Source organism: Tyto alba, unplaced genomic scaffold, assembly GCF_018691265.1.
Source record: "Tyto alba isolate M040663 unplaced genomic scaffold, T.alba_DEE_v4.0 Super-Scaffold_3, whole genome shotgun sequence".
Classification (NCBI taxonomy): Eukaryota; Metazoa; Chordata; class Aves; order Strigiformes; family Tytonidae; genus Tyto; species Tyto alba.
Genome location: NW_024881304.1, coordinates 977,266 through 998,251, shown reverse-complemented (window position 1 = coordinate 998,251; position 20,986 = coordinate 977,266). Strand labels below are relative to the sequence as shown.

At 44.6% G+C, this 20,986-nt stretch overlaps 1 protein-coding gene across 3 annotated transcripts in view; it reads right to left on the bottom strand.

Annotated features, from left to right (window-relative positions):
- Nucleotides 1-20,699, bottom strand: part of DCAF1 (DDB1 and CUL4 associated factor 1) — a 59,861-nt gene extending 39,162 nt beyond the window's left edge. For all 3 annotated transcript variants that reach the window (XM_042799824.1, XM_042799825.1, XM_032984100.2), the window contains exons 1-7: nt 20,572-20,699; nt 15,135-15,252; nt 10,292-10,368; nt 9,472-9,545; nt 8,394-8,507; nt 2,512-2,649; nt 1,021-1,524 (exon numbers count right to left, since the gene is read on the bottom strand). In XM_042799824.1, the coding sequence (XP_042655758.1) occupies nt 1,021-1,524; nt 2,512-2,649; nt 8,394-8,507; nt 9,472-9,545; nt 10,292-10,368; nt 15,135-15,244 (1,017 nt within the window). In that variant the 5' untranslated portion in view covers nt 15,245-15,252; nt 20,572-20,699. The remainder of the gene's footprint in view (nt 1-1,020; nt 1,525-2,511; nt 2,650-8,393; nt 8,508-9,471; nt 9,546-10,291; nt 10,369-15,134; nt 15,253-20,571) is intronic.
- Between the last annotated feature and the right edge of the window lie 287 nt (nt 20,700-20,986).

Below are 20,986 nucleotides of genomic sequence, written 5' to 3'. Positions count from 1 at the left end.
GACAGCTGCCACACGGAAATCTTAAGACTCTCCTTCAAGTGCGGCTATGGCAAGTCCACACAGATACCACCCTGGTGATAGGTTCCACTTTCCATCTGTGCAAAGACAACTACCCAACAACTGAACAGAAAAAACAGGAGAGCAGGGCAACAAACCAAAACCCTTCACATAATTCTTTGTGTAACAGCTTTACAGTATTAATTCCCATTTTTATATCCTATTATTGCTGGCATGTGAAGTGATCCAGTCAGCATGCAGGGTATTAGGGGGATAATGGTTTCTTTGGCTCTCACAGAAGCAAGGCACACACGTGCACACACACATAATATATATCACAAAGCAAAACTGTGTTGCTTTGTTCTGTTTCAAATTAAGTTAAACCACCTTAAAAAGGATTAGACAGTGATAAAGGTGGCCTTCAAACCTATGACAAATTGAGTTTTATGGTTAAAAAAAGGAAAAAGGAAACACATTTTGGTAAGCCCGACACTGCCCAACTGCTTTGTCCATGTAAGTAACAACAGATCTCAAAAGCATCTGCGTAACATGGGCACTGCCTTTTCTCATCAGAACTACTGCAGAGGTTACACAAACCACTTCATTTAGAATTTAAAGTTCGTTACTTCCTCAGACTTTTAATTGCATGAGTCTATCACATCCCCCAGGGGAAACAGGAAAATGTCTGTATTTCAAACAAAGTGACTTGCCCTGTGTCATGTAAACAGTCACCAAATTTAACAGAAACCAGGAATAAAATTCCCAGTGCCGTGCTCCAACTACTAGACCACACACCTGCTAGGTTCAGGTTTGAGTATTGCCTACCAAGTAATACTCAAACTAATGACTTCATCAACTCAAAAGTTATCAACAGCTCAGAAAAGGTTACTGATCTTAGTCATATCAGGAAACATCAGAGAACAATACAACAGCTTTGCAAATTTTCCCCACAATACCACTCACTCACAGTTTTGTCAGGAAAATTCAAGCACAGAGTGCTTCCTCCCACCTTCATATGCTCACCTCTTGGTACTCCCCTAAAGGAGTCAGGTACTGAAGAATTAGCCTCTGCTCTATGGCAGGAGTCAAAGGGTAAAGTGTATAATTAGTGCCAATCACCCACGGGGACATTTCTGACCAGCTGCTGTTGGACAGTTCAACAAACATCCGCTCTGGTTCTGAAGCAGAGAAGCCCAGCTTTTGCTTGGCCTTCCGGAAGCCATCCCTTTCATGCTGTTTCCCTGATTTGCCTTTTCTCAGTCCCCCATCATCTAGCTTTGTAGCAGAGTTTACTCTGCTACTCGTCTTGTGACTTGAATCAAGATGAAAGGAGATGTCCATATCACCAGAAACTTCCTCTTGCTCTCCGTCTACTGCCATCTCCCCATAATCCATATCCACAGCCTCTTCATCTAGAGGCAGCAGAGGATCTGATGGCACTTTCCGAGGACTGGGACGCTTGTTTTCTTGTTTTGTAGTCATTTCAGTAACCTGTAACTCTCGTAGCCGTCGAAGCACCAAAGCCACCTGTTCCAGAAAACAAGCATACATGAGAACACATTTCTTGCTTTGATCATGCAACTCACATTGACTGTATTTTTTGTTCTTATCATACAACCAACTCCACATCATAAAGTGTCAGTTATGCTGTGGTATACATTTGCCCAGAGAAACAACAATTTTGCAGTGAGAAACTCCAATCCTTTATGCTACAGCTACTTTCATACTAAAATATCATCACCTAGTCTCCTACATGTGAAAGAAGTGGCTTGAAAGCCATCAAGAGCAGATGAGCTACACTGATGTTAACAGAACCATATAGCAGCTTGCACCATCCTTCCAACATCTCTGCCTAGCCTAGAACAAAAGCAACATTCCCGTCTGAAGCAGCAGCTTTGATAAATTGCAGTTCCACAAAACCTAAGGTCACGCTTTTACTTTTAAAGGCCTTATCTGTGCAGGAATTAGAATTCATCTATGCTTCAACACACTGTACACTGTCCTGGGAGACAAACTGCCTATCCTACCTTCTTCCAAAAGTCATCTTGGTTGCTGATAAACATCATACAGAATCAACACTAAACTGATGAAAGGTTTGGAACAGACATGAATGTAATTTAGTATTAAGTTGTTCCCATGTTGATTTACCTTTCATTTTAAAATCCCTGTCCGGTATGTAAATGACGACATGCTATAGTTAGACGTAAAGCTCCTGAAAATTCTTCTTTAAGGAAGCTATGAATATGAGTCCCATTAAAAAGTATAGTATTTGCCTCCTTAGGTTTCCATTGGCATTTTTTAACACAACTGGTACAACAGAATAATCAAGCCACATACCCCAGCCTCAGCAAATTCAGAGACAGGAAAGGATGGAAAGTGTGAGCTACTGACTCTTACGGATCTTATTACAACCACTGTAAGACCCGTATATTAACTCATGAATGTGAGCTCCCCACAAATGAAAAGTAAAGGTATCTGCCTTCTAAAAAACAAAAGTGTTCAAGAAATCATTACCAACTGTGAGTTCTCATCCCTGTAATTTGCAGCAATATCTTGGTTTTCCATGGCTCCTCCTAATAGCCCTGTTGCATACGTCCTTAGGGGCTGATCAGCCTCTCGTGCCCACTTAAAGAGATTTTCAACTATGCCTTCCTAGAAGGAAGAAAATAAGAAATCAATGCCAATAGTTATATTTAATTTTTAACTTCTCAGTCCCAGTGAAAGCATCTGTTGGTAAGAATTCTCCCCATGTCTAGTAATGACCAGGCTAGAATTCCTACCAATCGTGATGAATCAAAAATACCTGGAAGCAAAGAGAAAGAAATCTGACATTTTAAACTGTATAAAACTATTCCCAGGCATCAGATAATTAGCACCAGGATTTGCACAGTTGCAAAAATCTTCTGAAGTGGCCAGTCAACCTACTGCCTAGGAAATCGCAAAACACTACAAGTATAAAATGATTAGTCAAAATAGATGAGCCCAAAGGTCCTGTCAGCTTCACTAATACAAATCTCCAGCAATTTAGCAGATTTCAAGGAAAACTTGTTGAACTTACACCAGGTAGAACAGAATTTGGCTAAATTTCTTACATCTCACTAGAAGTTTACTAGAGCTGTATTGAAAAGTCACTCAGAGAAGCAAACTACCTGGTGCCAGAGGAACTCTTTACACTAATGACTACTCACAAACCAAAAGAACAATTCTCAACTTAGTCAGAAATCCATAATGTTTGGAGGAGAAAAAAAGGTATGCAAGTATACCAATTCATACATATGTAAATCTTAATGTTAAATATGGTTAATATTTTTAATAGAAACAATATCATCAGTGTTAGAACACAACCTGCTAGGCAACTTTTCTTAACAAGGCTAGATGAATGTTAATTACAAATTAAAAGTGTCAATGAAAAAGACAAAGGTTTAGAATGAAAGATTCAATATTTTCCTCTAAATTGCTACTGGATTTTGAACACCACCTCATTACTGTAACAGGAATTTGCACATAATTTAAACCACAGGTCCAAAACAATAAAAGCTAAGTTTAAAGTAATAATAAATAGAAATACACTTAACTGAGAACTCTCATCTTACATATTTTTAAAGGGTTGCCTGGTATAAATTTAAAGAACACTGCATTATTATGTAAGTACTCTTACGTCATTTAAAAAAAAAAAAAAATCGTTGGAATGTGAAACCCCTTGGCCGCCAGAGGGCGCCTCGGTGACCAGGGCAGCACCGGCAGCCCCCCACTCTCCACTCCCCCCCACACACACACACACACAGCCCCACCCACCCACACACTCCCCACACACACAATCCCACACACACAATCCCCCCACACACACACTCCCCACACACACACACACACACACACTCCCCCCCACACACACACACTCCCCCCCACACACACACACTCCCCCCACACACACACACACTCCCCCCACACACACACACACTCCCCCACACACACACACACTCCCCCACACACACACACACTCCCCCCCACACACACACACTCCCCCACACACACACCCCCCACACACACACACTCCCCCCACACACACACACTCCCCCCCCACACACACACTCCCCCCCCCACACACACACTCCCCCCCCCACACACACACTCCCCCCCCACACACACACTCCCCCCCCACACACACACTCCCCCCCCACACACACACTCCCCCCCCACACACACGCACACTCCCCCCCCACACACACACTCCCCCCACACACACACACTCCCCCCACACACACACACTCCCCCCACACACACACACTCCCCCCACACACACACTCCCCCCACACACACACACTCCCCCCACACAAATCCCACACACACACACAATCCCCCCCACACACACACAATCCCCACACACACACTCCCCCCACACACACACACTCCCCCCCCACACACACACACTCCCCCCCCACACACACACACTCCCCCCCCACACACACACACTCCCCCCCCACACACACACTCCCCCCCCACACACACACACTCCCCCCCCACACACACACACTCCCCCCCCACACACACACACTCCCCCCCCCACACACACACTCCCCCCCCCCCCACACACACTCCCCCTCCCCACACACACACTCCCCCCCCACACACACACACTCCCCCCCCACACACACACTCCCCCCCACACACACACACTCCCCCCCCACACACACACACTCCCCCACACACACACACACTCCCCCCCACACACACACTCCCCCCCCACACACACACTCCCCCCCCACATACACACTCCCCCCCCACACACACACACTCCCCCCCCACACACACACACTCCCCCCCCACACACACACTCCCCCCCACACACACACACTCCCCCCCACACACACACTCCCCCCCCACACACACACTCCCCCCCCACACACACTCCCCCACACACACACTCCCCCCCCCACACACACTCCCCCCCCCACACACACTCCCCCCCACACACAATCCCCCCCCACACACACACACTCCCACCCCACACACACACTCCCCCCCCACACACCCCCCACACACACACACTCCCCCCACACAAATCCCCCCCCACACACAATCCCCCACACACACACACACTCCCCCCACACACACACACTCCCCCCCACACACACACACCGCCCCCCACACACACACACCGCCCCCCCACACACACACACCGCCCCCCCCACACACACACCGCCCCCCCCACACACACACCCCCCCCACACACAATCCCCCCACACACACACAATCCCCACACACACACACAATCCCCCCACACACACACACAATCCCCCCACACACACACACAATCCCCCCACACACACACAATCCCCCCCCACACACACAATCCCCCCCCACACACACACAATCCCCCCACACACACACAATCCCCCACACACACACACAATCCCCCACACACACACACAATCCCCCACACACACACACAATCCCCCCACACACACACAATCCCCCCACACACACACAATCCCCCCCACACACACACACAATCCCCCACACACACACACAATCCCCCCCCACACACACAATCCCCCCACACACACACACAATCCCCCCACACACACACACAATCCCCACACACACACACACACAATCCCCCCACACACACACACAATCCCCCCACACACACACAATCCCCACACACACACAATCCCCACACACACACAATCCCCACACACACACAATCCCCACACACACACACAATCCCCCCCACACACACACACAATCCCCCCCCACACACACACAATCCCCCCCCACACACACACAATCCCCCCCCACACACACACAATCCCCCCACACACACACAATCCCCACACACACACACAATCCCCACACACACACACAATCCCCACACACACACACACAATCCCCCCACACACACACAATCCCCACACACACACAATCCCCACACACACACACAATCCCCACACACACACACAATCCCCACACACACACACAATCCCCACACACACACACAATCCCCACACACACACACACAATCCCCACACACACACACAATCCCCCCCCACACACACACAATCCCCCCACACACACAATCCCCACACACACACACACAATCCCTACACACACACACAATCCCCACACACACACACAATGCCCACACACACACACAATCCCCACACACACACACAATCCCCCCACACACACACACAATCCCCCCCCCCACACACAATCCCCCCCCACACACACACAATCCCCCCCCACACACACACAATCCCCCCCACACACACACACAATCCCCCCACACACACACACACAATCCCCCCACACACACACACACAATCCCCCCACACACACACACACAATCCCCCCACACACAATCCCCCCACACACAATCCCCCCACACACAATCCCCCCACACACACACACACAATCCCCCCACACACACACACACAATCCCCCCCCACACACAATCCCCACACACACACACAATCCCCACACACACACACAATCCCCACACACACACACAATCCCCACACACACACAATCCCCACACACACACACACAATCCCCACACACACACACAATCCCCACACTCACACACAATCCCCCCCCACACACACACAATCCCCCCCCACACACACACAATCCCCCCACACACACACAATCCCCCCCCACACACACACACACAATCCCCCCACACACACACACACAATCCCCCCCCCCACACACACACAATCCCCCCCCCCACACACAATCCCCCCCCACACACACACAATCCCCCCCCACACACACACACACAATCCCCCCACACACACACACAATCCCCCCACACACACACACAATCCCCACACACACACACACACAATCCCCACACACACACACAATCCCCACCCACACACACACACACAATCCCCACCCACACACACACACACAATCCCCACCCACACACACACACAATCCCCACACACACACACACACACAATCCCCACACACACACACACACACAATCCCCCACACACACACACACACAATCCCCACACACACACACACACACAATCCCCACACACACACACACAATCCCCACACACACACACACAATCCCCACACACACACACACAATCCCCACACACACACACACAATCCCCACACACACACACACACAATCCCCACACACACACACACACAATCCCCACACACACACACACAATCCCCACACACACACACACAATCCCCACACACACACAATCCCCACACACACACAATCCCCACACACACACAATCCCCACACACACACACACACAATCCCCACACACACACACACACACACAAAATCCCCACACACACACACACAATCCCCCCCCCCAAGAGCCCCAACTGATGACCAGGACAGCACCCCCATACCCCCCTGCCAGTGAGCTGCATTGCCTAAAGCCTCTGACATACAAGAGCCCACAATGCCCTAACAGGGCTCTACGCATTCTCAGGTCAAATGCAAAAATGTCCTCAAGTGCTAAACTTAACTTAAAAAATTAATTTAAATTTACAGAGGAATTTACTCCCCCCCCCCAAAAAAAAAAAGAAAAAAATCTATAACCTCCATAAATAGGGAGCTGTCGATTAAAAAAAAATTCAAAGCAAAATAAAGTCTCAAAGTCTTAGCCTTTTGGACAGATCACAAAGATCTCAAATGAAATTCAGTCCTTCGCATAGGGAACACATTATTCTTTCCATTTACAATGCTTTAGAGTTCGTATCCATATTCCCAATAGTAAAGAAATTAATTTAGAACTTTTATATAAAGCACTAGCTGATTTCCAAACTTCAGAAAAACATTACAGTCATTTTTACTGATGGGGAAACTGACTCAGGAGTGAAATCTACTTTCTCCTCCCTTTCAGCTCTCTGCATTCCTTCAGAAAACCGTACTTGTCAATATACAGAAGTCTGATTCAGCTGTCCATCACAGTTCCAGATAATCCCCACAAAGCACGTGGATTTTAGACTGCTTAGTTAAAGTATGACCTGCTTATCACTTAGCTCTAATAACGCTATCACTCTGCTGTAGCTGGGGATTACTGGGCAAGACTCCTACAGCAAGTCTTCATGTTCTATACAGCCTGCACCATTCACAGGCCTGTAAAATAACAATTCAAATTACAGCATTGACCAAAACATTACGTTGAGTTCCAGCTCCTATGTTTGAATAAGTCCTGTTGTACCTTAAAAAGCTGTGAAATACCCAAGATTTGATCAGCTGAACTAGCCAAGATCAAAAAAGCCCCAAACCATGAATATATTGTCTCCCAGAGACAGGATTTCAATATGGCTTTTTACTGGTTTCTCCTACGGGAAGAACTGTTGGAGTACACGATACACCAAGCTTAAATACCAAGCCTTAGTACAGATGATACCTTTTCCTGAAAGACAACAGCTGTTTCCAGTCCCGGCATGATATCCAGAAGAAGACGGCAGGCAGCAGTGTTTAGTGGAGGTTCTCTGCTTGTCATCACATAAGCATTCACTAGCTAGAGAAGATCAGGAACAGAGTTGGTTTGAAACACAACTTTGACCAAAACTAGTGCAGTGCAAGCCTTACAATTCCCACAGCAGCAAAATGAGAAAGTCAGAAATGTCAGTATGTAAGCCCTGGATCTCAAGATGACTAGCCTTTAACCTGCAGTGCCTCAGAAGCTAACATTCCTTCTCTGAGAAACAGAATTCCCCTCTGATCTGCTGTTCACCGACTAAAATCTTGAACTGATCTGTAAAGACAAATGCTTGAAAAATAACTGTAGTTCAGTAACAGTGTAAACAGGAAAAGGCAATAGCTAAAAAAAGTTAACATAAAAATTTCACATTTTTAATGGCATCCATGCTTGTTTATCACTTGTCGTTTAAGACAGAAAGCTACATGCAAGCAATCTGTCAGAGTCCTTACAGCAATGTGTAGATACAGGTGCTTGCAGGAATGTAAGGGTAACAAAAATTCTAGCTATTAACTCATGTTCGAGTATAGCAATGCAAGAGGAAAGCCAGACTTGCCACCTAATTCTCTGCCTGAGTCTCCTAGAGCTGACATATTCCTCTGCTCCTACAAGCAGTCTGGCACTTTAAGTATTCAGAGACAAGGCACTGGAATTAGTGATATTAATTTCCATTACAGAAATTAAAGAAAAGGTAGCTTCTCTAATACAAGTTTAAAAGCATAATTAAAGAGACTGATAAACCTTGAGACGAACTGATTCAATTGTTACTACACATATTCCAGCACTCCCGAACAGCTCATGAACTCCCCTTTCCTTGAGTCACTTTAGCAGTGGCAAACGAGTGGCACTTAAACTCATTTTAAAAGCCACTGCTATGGAAAAGATAGTCCTGACACCAGTAAAATAAATATTAAACAGATACTGAGGTCAACCAGCACGGAGTAAACAAAAACCATAAGAAGGCGTCAGGAATTGAAAGATACAATTCTCAGTGCAAACCTACCGCATTCATGAAATCATCATTCTTGAAAAGTATCCTCAGTAAGTGACCAAGCATGCACTCTGGGTCCGCTCGACCTGTGGGAGAAATAAGAAAAGACTTATCTACCTACCTCAAGACCTCAACATTAATACCGAACTGCTAGCTTCAAATTGATTGTGGAATACTCTGGTTAGCAGGACCTTTCTCAGAAGGCAAATTACAGAGAAAATCATGTGAATTATTCACTGACTTAACATTTTTTCTAGTAGGCATTACCTCCCTAGAACACCTACTAGTCAAATCACAATACATTTAGAGGTCCAATAGTATTAAACTGTCATTTCTGCAGACAGTGAAGATGCGGGTGCCAGGCAAATGGTTCCAGTAACTTGGCAATAAGTCATCTCAAAAAAAAAAAAAAAAAAGTAAATCTAAGGATAGCAAGATAAAAAGCATCAGTGGCTGTATTTAGCTAGTCTAAAGCACTGCACTTACTCAACAGCAAATTCAAGATAAGCCAAGACAGACTGTCTTCTCTGCCCATCTAACACCTATTACTTCACATTAACTACAACTTGTTAACATGATCATACCCTTATGTCATAAATCAGCCTCTGCAACACTCTTCCAAAACTCTACCCAGAGCCTCAAAATCTTGCAGCAAACATCAAAATTGCCAGATATTAGCACTACAGAGCACAATTGCCCAGTGCAAAAGCACTATCAGACCTTGATCAGCAGTGGGCACATTCAGGCTAAAAATTGCTTACTCTTAATTATGAATTACCAGGTATCCATTGTGACAGAGTTGGTGCTACCAAAACCACTGGGGACATTTTACCTGGGTGTCGGTCATCAAACGGGTCTGGATCCCCTTTGCGGTACTCTTCAGTCTCTTTCTCAATCAGCTCGGACATTCTGCAGAAGGAACAACATCAAATGAGCAGAATTCACACTCGATCTTCTCCCAGTGCAGAGCTCCTCACAGCAGCCTATCTGTCAAAGTACTACAAAACAGCTCATCAACTTCCATTTGATCAGTAGGCAGTGCCACCTGGGGATTTCAGACCGTTCACAATAGAGGGGTCAGAAAAGAGACTTGCCTCTAATATCTCACCCCTGCACTGGGCTCCAAAACATTGTGAACCTGTATCAACCTCCCAGTGATGCACAAGCATGACACTCTGGAGGAGCCAACACCTTTTTATTTACCCGTGTTAGAGTCCTGGTGATATTCTACTACACATACTGTAGAGAACTAGAGTAAATAAAGGGCTTGAGTAGTACTTCTCAACATCCCATAGTCTTTCTTTTGCAGTAGAGTAAGTCCTGGATATGTGACTTAGTCCCCCTTCCTATTCAGCAGGGGCAGCTGCTCAAGCTGACTATGCAATATTTTATATTTTTGCATATTAGATTTTAATAATATTGTGTAATAAAAGTATTTAATATTTAGTAAAGTGCTGTGTAATCTCTGTTCACCTTATCCCTTCAACTCCATGAAAGCTTAACTTTCTAGCATGTGTCAGTTCCCGCAAAGGATAAGACAAGGAGAAACTCAGCCAGCTCTCTATTCATAGACCTTCAAAATACATTAAATGTTCCTCTGTATCTGAAAAAAATTGAAGGCTTTTTTGAAGCTATGTCTTTCCTCAAGCTGAGAAGCAGTCTCAACAGACACAAGAAATCCTATGCTCAAACTCATTTAGAATGAGCAGCAAGGGAATGAATTATTATTTTTATTTAAACAAAATCAAGAAGAGGGAGATTATCTCATGGTCAAGAAATTAATAATTTTTTAGTCATCCACTGTCTTCCTCCATGAAGTGTTACAGAAGAAACATATGCAGTTCGAGGTGAAATAAAGGTAAGTACTCAAAAAACATTAGCAAATTAAATCTTATTTCCTTGGTATAAAACCTCATTCCCGCCCCTCTGCTGAGGTCGAGAGTGCAGTGCAGAATCTATGTGCAGCACAGCATTTTAAAACAAGGTCTTAATACCTCAGGGTAGCGATCTAGGCAGAGTTTTTTATAGGGGAAGGAAAAATGCAGGAAGGCTGCAGTAATCCCTGGAAAAATATTTGTCTTTCACAGAGGATTTCCCTTACAGAATGCCACTAACTTCTGCTCCATTCCTGTTAACTTTCCAGAAAATATCCTGTGGTCCTAGAGACAATCAGAAGCAAAAATGTTCTTAGTCCTGCTTCTGTGAACTGACTTGCCAGTATAACAGAGGATGATGTTATGAAGCCTGCCCAGATTGTAGGAACAGCAAATTAGCTCATCAGGAATGAGCACAGAACTTTCATGCTTGTCTCTGATCTGACAATTATCTTTCAGCAAACTGTTTATCCTGTGAGGTTTTAATATTTACTTTTAGTAAGCCTGAATGTGAAGAGATGCAAATTGTGTCCCTTGCTAACAGGTGGCACAGCTTGAGCTCTCATGAATTTCTGGCAAAAGCAATTACTTAAATACTCCACTGCCAGCTCCTCATTTTTTTTTCCGTGAGAACTAATAGCTTGAGGGGTGCCTGCTGACAGATAACTGGGACAAATGGGGAGTTGAGAAGCTGCACCCTAGACTTGTCATGTCTTTTTAGGTGATAATCACTAGTCTGATGATGTGCCAGAAAGGACAGACAAGCAGCATGGAAAGTGAGCATAACATTCTCATCAGCCCATCCTATTTAGGTAGGCAGCCAAACACCATGCCAGCTGAAGCTGCTGAGTGGTTTCAGGGACAACAACATTATCACAGCCTAGATGAAACAGGCATGTGAATCACCAATTATGGGGGGTTTTGAGACAATTAGTTACAACTGTTTGACCAAAATAAAAAAAAAAAAAAAAAAACAAAAAAAAAAACACTGCCCCTTTAAAATTGACTTTCAACAAGGAAAAAAAAAAAAAAACAAAAACAAACAAGCTTGCTTACAATACCCTTCTTTTAACTAATGCATACAAAGGTGGTTTGTGAAGTGACTTGGATGAATCCATCTAGATCAACGGCTTTGTCAATTCTGGGTTGAAACCACAGGAGAGTCAAATAACTAACAAAGCTCATTCCTGCCTCATAACATAGGCACATGGTACACAGGTCTTTAACAAAAAACAATTCACAAAAAGACTGAACTTTTATTCAAGGTTTCAAGATTTCAGTTGTTCACTTAGCACTCTATCAGTTCTCTAGTCACCTCAGAGTTTGCAGGCAAGATCTAGGTTTTACATGGAGGTAGGAGTTCTTTCCCCTCACTTCTGAATAGTTTTTTTTTTTTTTTATCTTTACTACTTTCTCTGCAAATATTGGAAAGTTAAGTCAGATCCTCACTTTCACTTGCCACAAACTGAGCTCACCTTAGGGGCAAGGAAGGAAGGGGCAGTGGTATATATAAAAGCATGTCAACTTTGCAAGACTCTCAGTGATCTACATGGCATAATATAAAGCCATCTTAATATTGCTCTATGCCACCATGTGGCATTAATGACCAATCTGAGCCTTTACAACAGATTGCAACAGCGTAAGATGCTCTAGGATCCCATATCACAACATGCTCAGTTTGTGGAGATGAAGCATGTTGAGAAGCTGCTGAATTATTCTCTTTATGAGAAAGGCTCTTGGGATGAAGTGAAGGATCTGACTCCCAGGATTTGTCAGAATGGTTGAACATGACTTGCATTCAGACTATGAACTAATGCTCTTGCAGGATCATTTCAATTTACAGTATTTTTGAACGCCATATATATTAAATATGTGCTGTTTGCTGAAACACTTTCCAAACAATTTCTTCAATTAAATACCTTCTGACACTTCAGAGTTCATAAATCCAGAGAACTCACTTATTTGGAACTGACAATTCAGCTGTGGCCTGTAAGACACACTGTTGCTGTTCTCGTCCTATTACCATTGAAACACTCACTACTGCAGTCCCACATACGCTGCCTCAGCATTGCGTTTAATGGACCCCCATCCACACAGGGAACTTTTCTTCCAAATAGCTCAGAAGGCAGAAGGAAGTAGAAAAACATGACTCACCAACAAGCATGACCACAGCTTCCTCTGCCTTAAGTCTAAAACAATGTATGTATGCAAGGGCATTACTTCGCTTCAGGACATCAGCTAACGCAAGCTCCAGTTGGTGAAGATTCCTAGCATCTCTTCCAGCAGATTCTTTTAAACCTGTGCTATATCTAACACCCTCTATTCCAAACAGACATATGGCTTTCATTGATACCTGAAGCACTGTAAATCCAACTTCTGCCACAGCCAGTAGATTCCCTTGCTATCTACCTTAAATAAACCTGTATTATCTCCAATAAAGCCAAAACACCCCAGCTTTCACCATCCATAACCACTCTGCCTTTTGGAGAGCCAAAAGAGTTACCAGACTTGTCTGGGCATAAATAATGTAGGAAACTCAAGGCGCTGAGGGGGAGCAGAAAGTGCCAGACTGCTATAAACACAACAAAACACATGTTTAATTCAAATGTCTTTAAATTTCTTAGAATATAGTAAATTTCTACTGTTTATGCCTGCAAGAAAAAAGCCTTGAAATAGCACATATGTTTCCTTCAAGACACAAATCAGACAGATACACCAAAACATGTCTCATGATTTTCAAGAGACCTACTCATTTTCAAGTGTTTAGGACTGGCTTTCTGCTGCTCATCTCCCTCTTCTGTGCTGCTACTTTTAAAAGGCAGTAAGAACAGCAAAAGAGTTGTGCCCACTAGGTGAGGGATTGGCACAGATCTGTGCAAAGAAGCTCCACCAGATTCCTGTTGCTTCCACCTAGTGCCAGCTCAGAATCTGTGCACTGACTTGTCTGACCCAACATGCAGAGCGGTGCAGTACAGCAACCTGGGCTGCTCTTAACATACAAGTGCGGTTAAGCTCTCCTGCGTGTGTTAGGCAGGCCACAGGTCTGCCAGCAGAGGCACGAGGAGGAATTGGGTGGAATTTCCATGAATCTCCTGCTAAAGGAAGAGTAATAGCTGTTTACCCAAGAGAGGCCTGGCTTGGGAAACCACAAATGCAATTGATAATTCAAATGTTTCTCTTGTAATAGAAGATGTCTCATAATTAACAGTGTTACTAGTACCTACACATCTCCTGAAAATAATTTATTGGTCCAGGGAATATTTTCCTTACACATACAATATAATGCCAGTCAATCAACATTCAGCTTTAAAAAAATCAAGTTTTAAAAGTTTACTTTAAATATTCCCTATGAGCTTCAATGAAATCTTTGCAATATAACCCCCTTGATTCATCCAAGGAGTCGCTCTCATCCTTTCATTTTATCTGTCCGATGTTACTACAATCACAACCCCACAACACAACTCTGATGGAATATATCCTCATAGCTTTCAATCTTGATCAACAGTTTCCAAGCTTCAGGTGGGGATACCAAAGTTATTTCAACTATTTAACAATTCCCTTGACTTTTATTATTTCAGAGAATTGAATTCATGTTTTAGAGTCAGTCTCTCTAAGATCTTTGCAATATAAGCTTCTTACCAAGAATAAGGTGTATTTAAATATCACACTTATAATTCAACTTCCAGACCAATAAAATGAATTACCAACAGGTAATCAGGTACTTAAAAACCTCAAGCAAAAACCTGGTAAAAGCTGCTGTCAAGTAACTTCAGATTCAGGAATTTACTTAATAGATCTTACCTGGTGAGAATAGGGACCATGTCTTGCCCACTGCCATGTTCCTTCTCCCATTGCTCAAGCAAAGCAGTGAGCTCAGCCTTGGAGTCCACATGCCCTGATCCTGAAGTCATGGCTTAGCCTAAGGCAGAAGTAACAAGCAAAAAAAAAGGAAGAAAAATGAGCAAGGACTCCCACACAATGAACATTTTGCTATACTCATTGAAATAATCTAAATCAAATATTACAAATCACTTGGAAGAAGCAAGTAAAGAGCAACAAGGAGTGAAAAAAAGAGAAGAATAAGTGGCAGAATATTGTTGAACTTCACTTTCAAAGCTGGAAGTTTCTTTTTGGTCCTTTGCCTGAAGAATAAAGAACATGCACACACTCTGAACACAAGTCTTAACTGGTGTATGACAACCCTGACCATGATGGGAAGTATGCACACCTAACCACAAGCGTGTTTGGTATAGAAGCTTTTTAAAACTCTACCTGAATTCCATGAGCAGACCCGAGTTAGTCCTTTGCTTTTGCTCAGGGATTTACTCAAGAAACAACAAAGCCAGGCCAGCAAGATTATGATCAGTGTCATTATTCCGGTTTAACACCCTCCAGACAGCAGTGAAAGTGCCAAGAATTCCCTTTTTAGCTTCACACTGCCAAGAAGGTGGAAGGCAGCAGCACCGAGCAGCTGCAGGCAGTGGAAGGAGCACCAGAAGAGTGGTAGTTGGGAAACAGAGCAGGTCATGGCATCACTACTTGTTCAAGGTTTCCAAGAACAGTCAGTTGCTCTAGAAAGAAGGAAGAATGATCACAGGAGGGAGCACTGGAGCAATTCCTTCAGGTTTATCAGCCTTTACTTGCAAGACAGCAGCTGACAGATTTGTCTTCCCATCCTCAAAAGTGAGAATCCCCTACAGTACTGAGCAATTTCTTAAGGTAACATTTAATGAAAGGAACTATCACTCTAAATTCTGTTTAAGCCTCTCAATTTCCAGGTGTCAATTTTTGTCAGTCTGATAAAAATCTACTAGAAGTATTAACAGACCAAACTGACTGACTGACCAAAACACTGCTATGCCTTAGTTTCCAATCTGACAGACTGTGATTGCTGTGAAGAGTTGTAACTTCAGGAGGAAGGCACACCCAATCCCAATTTATAAATTGGCCTGGTATTGGAAGCTGGGGGCGGGGGGGGGATGAGAAATCAAAGCAAAAGAAATTCCTTCACATCCAAAATGCACAAAAATTTCCAGCAGTTCACTAGCCATAACATGGCCAATATCCATCTGCCATGAGATTAAATATTCATTTGTCATAACTGACTCAGAGAAGGAACTTCCAAAACAACGTTAAGTACAGATACTTTTAAGACAGCAACACACACATCAACTCCTGAAATACATATTCAGGAATCAGTCAAATGACAGACTATAAAGGGAGTCACAGGTCAACACAGATTACATAAGCATTTATAGCACAAGTTCATTATGAAAAACATTGCCATGTTTAACAGTATTGGATACCTCTAACTGGTTTAAAACCTTTTCTCACTCAGGGAATGGATTAACAACCCTACAGCTCTACCTCCTGTCTCATAGGTGCTTCTGAATTTAATGTATTGTGACTGGTTAGTTAAATGGGAGACAAGAAGTGAAGATCACCTGGATGAAGATGAAACTGGCAAAAACTGCACAAAAATCATCACCCAAAGACTACGGAAAAATAAACGTGTGACTCCAAGACACCTAGTGTGAAGAACACCATTTTGGTAAGTACTATATGAAGTGAGTGCATGCTAACAAAAAACCTACCTAAGCATAAAGAAAGATGATGTTTTCTAAATGACAAGTAATTATGATTTTATCTAGATCATTCATTATTCATTCATCACAGAACTAGACTGGGAAATTTGATGCAAATGCATAAATCGCTTTGGAAAAAAAACACCACCTAGATGCAGGCAACAGAGCATAATGAGATTGTATACACACACCCCGAAACACCTTTGAAAGGGAAGACTATTCCAACCTCATAAAGCTCCATTCCCTTTTTCATTAACTGAACAACGCTTGCCAGCAGCACTTCTGAGCTTTTAAATATCACAGATAAACATTCAGACAAATCTACTCTGAGCCTCAGAATGCAAGTGCTGTAACGGTATCTGCATTCAACCATTTCAGACCTCTCCCCCTTCATTCTATACCCCAGGGATACAGAAAAAAAGTGCTTTGTGACCCCAGAGTTTGTATGAGGCCTGTACAGGCTCTCCTGCAATCTGAAGAACAGTTTACTTCCCCTGACACCCCTTAATTATTCCAGCTAGAGGGTAAGAAAGGTCCAGCAATATCTGCAACAGGTCAGCAAAGTTCCAGCCAAGAATACCACTAAACTGCTCACTCGGGGGCACCCAGCACTACACCATAACCAAGTGAAAACAGAAAAATCCCAGCTGTCCCTAACACCTGGAGAATAAACTCACCTATAGTACATTATGGGTCTAAATAACTGGTACTGACACACAACTACTTTCCTGAAATAAAGTTAAAACCTAAAAATGCCACCCTTTCTATAGGTACACAGCAATGAAAGTAAATATCTCACTAAGACATGGCATCTATTCCCAATCTCTTCAAATAAACTTGACTATTCTAAATGGCATGGCAAAGGGCAGCAACAACAAAAACTATTTCAGAAGCATCTACTTCCACAACTCTCATATTAGTGCACATTAGCAGTAAAATATGTATGAATGGAATATTGTGGCAGGTAAATGACTTTTTAAATACAAGAACCAAAGCAACTCCTACCACGGTCACTTTTTTCAAGAATTCCATCTAAATCAAAGTGAAGAACTCTGCAGAAAGAGCAAGATCATAAATAACATGAACTGAGCTGTAACTGTCATAAAAATACCCAGCCTCTTGGAGAAGGCAGCCTGCAAGAGCAACTCTGACTTTCACTATTTTCCTTGGACAAGCTGATGAACAAATTCAATTTTAAATCACTCTCCAGGAACTAGCAGAACAGGGAGCAGCTATCACATTGTGGATTTAAATCCATGGGACTTTTAAATTTTTTTTTAAATAAGATTTGATAATCGTAGCCTACTACAGATTTCAATTAAAATATATAAAGAATTGAGTATTTTTTTCCAAATAGCACTATTGTCAAAATACAATATTTAAAATCAGTAGAACTGATGTTAACAAATCGTACTTATTCAAAGGACTTGACTTCGAAAGTCAAGTATTTACAACCTTAACTATCACTCACTGTGAACACTCCCACTGAAAAGCCACATATGCATGTTTCAACACACAGTGGTGCACAGTATCGCTTTAATATTAAACACTATGTAGTATTCCAATATCATACAAAAGTTTTGAGAGCATTTTACTCTTCTGAACTTAAGATGTAAAAATCTTACAGAAAAGGGAAACCCAAAGAATTATTCCCACACAGATGCCGAGAAGCACTCGCGTGTTTTGAAATCTCAGACACCTTAGTGCTTGAGTCACCTTAGTCAGACACCTCTGAACAACAAAGAAATACAGGTCCCACTGATCTCCAACTGCAAACCTTGCAGAGTGCACGGTACAGTTCAAGCAGTTCAGCTTCACCCTTCCATTCCTTGACGTATTGGAGCATCACACTGACTGCAACACTACTACAGGTCATTCACTTATCGATTTGTGTTGTGTTCATGAAAAGGATTATGAGGTTCTGAACACACCGACTTCAATACAGATACACATTTTGAAGTATGAAACCTCTTAAGTGAGGATAAATCTATTCATAGAATCTGAAAACCAACAATTTGGTTACTTGAAAAACAAGCGAAAATCCATACCTTCTCAATTTAAATGGAAAATTGAAGAGCCACTTAACAAAACTAAAAATCATACCTTAGGAAAAAAAAAAATCAATTTTAATTAACTTTGTAGGAAGACTTCACATTTAAATTCATACGTGGACAAAAATTACAAGAGGATTTGTGCAGTGCTAACTCAAACTCTAACTACGCTTTGACCTAGCTTAAATAATCAAATTTCATATTGTTCCTAAACATGATTCTAAATATGGCTAAGGACACAATGTCAATGAGAAGTCTAACATAATAACACCGTAAGGGAAAATTAAGCACTCATGAGTTAGAATCTAGTTAAATACATAGCAAGCCGAGCAGAATATCTGTATGTTCTTCCATATTTATGTTTTAACACAAAGAATTCCTTATTTTTTTAAATAAAAAAACTCCCTCTCATCACAATTATTTTTCAAATGGATGAGATATGTGACAGCTATTTGCCTAAACCTGTTGAGTCTGAAATAATCATGCCAAAGTTAGCGCTGAAGCATAATGAACTGTCAACACTGAAGTTCACTTGCGGAAGAAAGTGTGCTACAAAATAACTAAATATTCACAATCTACAGAGAATAAAATCATGCTTTGGTATCATACTCAAGTGAAGCTCTGAAGGAAGTCCTTGTTTGTTCAACTTCCCACTTTAACCCTTAACAGAACTTCAATTTGTCTGTCACTACAGAACGTATTCCTAATGTTGCTTTACATATTTGTTTAAAAATTCATCGGTTTTTTTTACAGTGAAAATATTCTTAAGGCCAGGGAAAACCACGAAGTTATTTAGTTTCCTGAATTTTTCCTTTTGCAAAACGAACGCGGGTCTATGTGCCGATCTATGAGGACAAGTGCAAAGAAAAAACAGGAACAAACTCCCGCTGTCTAAAAAGGAAGGTTAAAAAAAAAAAAAAAAGCAAAAAAAAAAAAAAAACCAAACCCCACAAGGCTCCGTTTCACCATCAATTCCTCTTTACACGGCTGGAAGGAGACAGAGGACCCTGCCCCCCCTTAGCACAGGAGGCGCGCAGCTCCTGACAGCTCCCACAGGGCACGCACCGCGCCGCCAGCCCGCTGCCGCTCGCCTCGCAGGAGCGGGCTGTCCGCCGGGGCCGCAACCGGAGGAACCGCCGGCGCTGCCCCCTGAACCGAAGGCTTAGCGGTTAGCACGGGGGGGGCTGACGGTGGGCCCCCAAGCCGGAGGGCTCCCTCTCCCCACCGCCTGCCCGAGCAGGCCCGGCGGAGCGGCGCCTCGGCAGGCCCCGGCGCAGGAAGAGCAGCCCGGGCGGCGGGGGCGGGCCGGCCGGCGGAGGGACCGGGGCGGGCGCGGCGCAGGCCCGGCCCCCCCCGGGCAGCCTGACAGGCCCCGCCGGGCCCCCGCCCCGGCCGCGCGGCGGAGGGCGCCCTCTAGCGTGGGGGCGGGGCGCGGAGGCCAACCCGCCCCCCCGGCAGCTCCCTCACGGCCCGAGGCGACCCCTCCTGCCCCCACCTCCCTCCCTTCCCCCTGCCCGGCGCGGAGGCCGCGGCCAACAACCGACCCGGGGGAAGCGCGGCGGCGGCGGCGCGGCCCGCCCCGCCCCGCCCGGCGCCCCGTACCTGCCCGATGCCCTCCGCGCTGGGTCGCCGCCGCTGCCCCCCCCCGGCCCCTGCGCTCGGCCCCGCACAACCCGCGGCGGCCGCGATTGCTATGGCGGGCACACACTTTGAGCGTCACCACGCCAGGGGCAGCGTCACGGCGCGCGAGGGCGGCGTTGCGAGAGGCGGGGAGGGAGGAGGCGTCGAGGGCTTCGCGCTCGGCCTCCCGGGAAACGGAGTTCGCGCGAGGTGAACGCGCTGCGCATGCGCTCTCGAACAGGCGGGGGGGTGCGCGCCGCGGAGGAGGCTGGGAGTTGTAGTTCCCGGCAGGCTTCGCCATCGCGCCCCCCCACCCCCTCCCGCCCCAGGCCAGAGCAACCCGGGTACGGCCGCTCGTTGGCGAAGGGGCGTTTTCGGGGCAGCGAGGCGAGGCCAT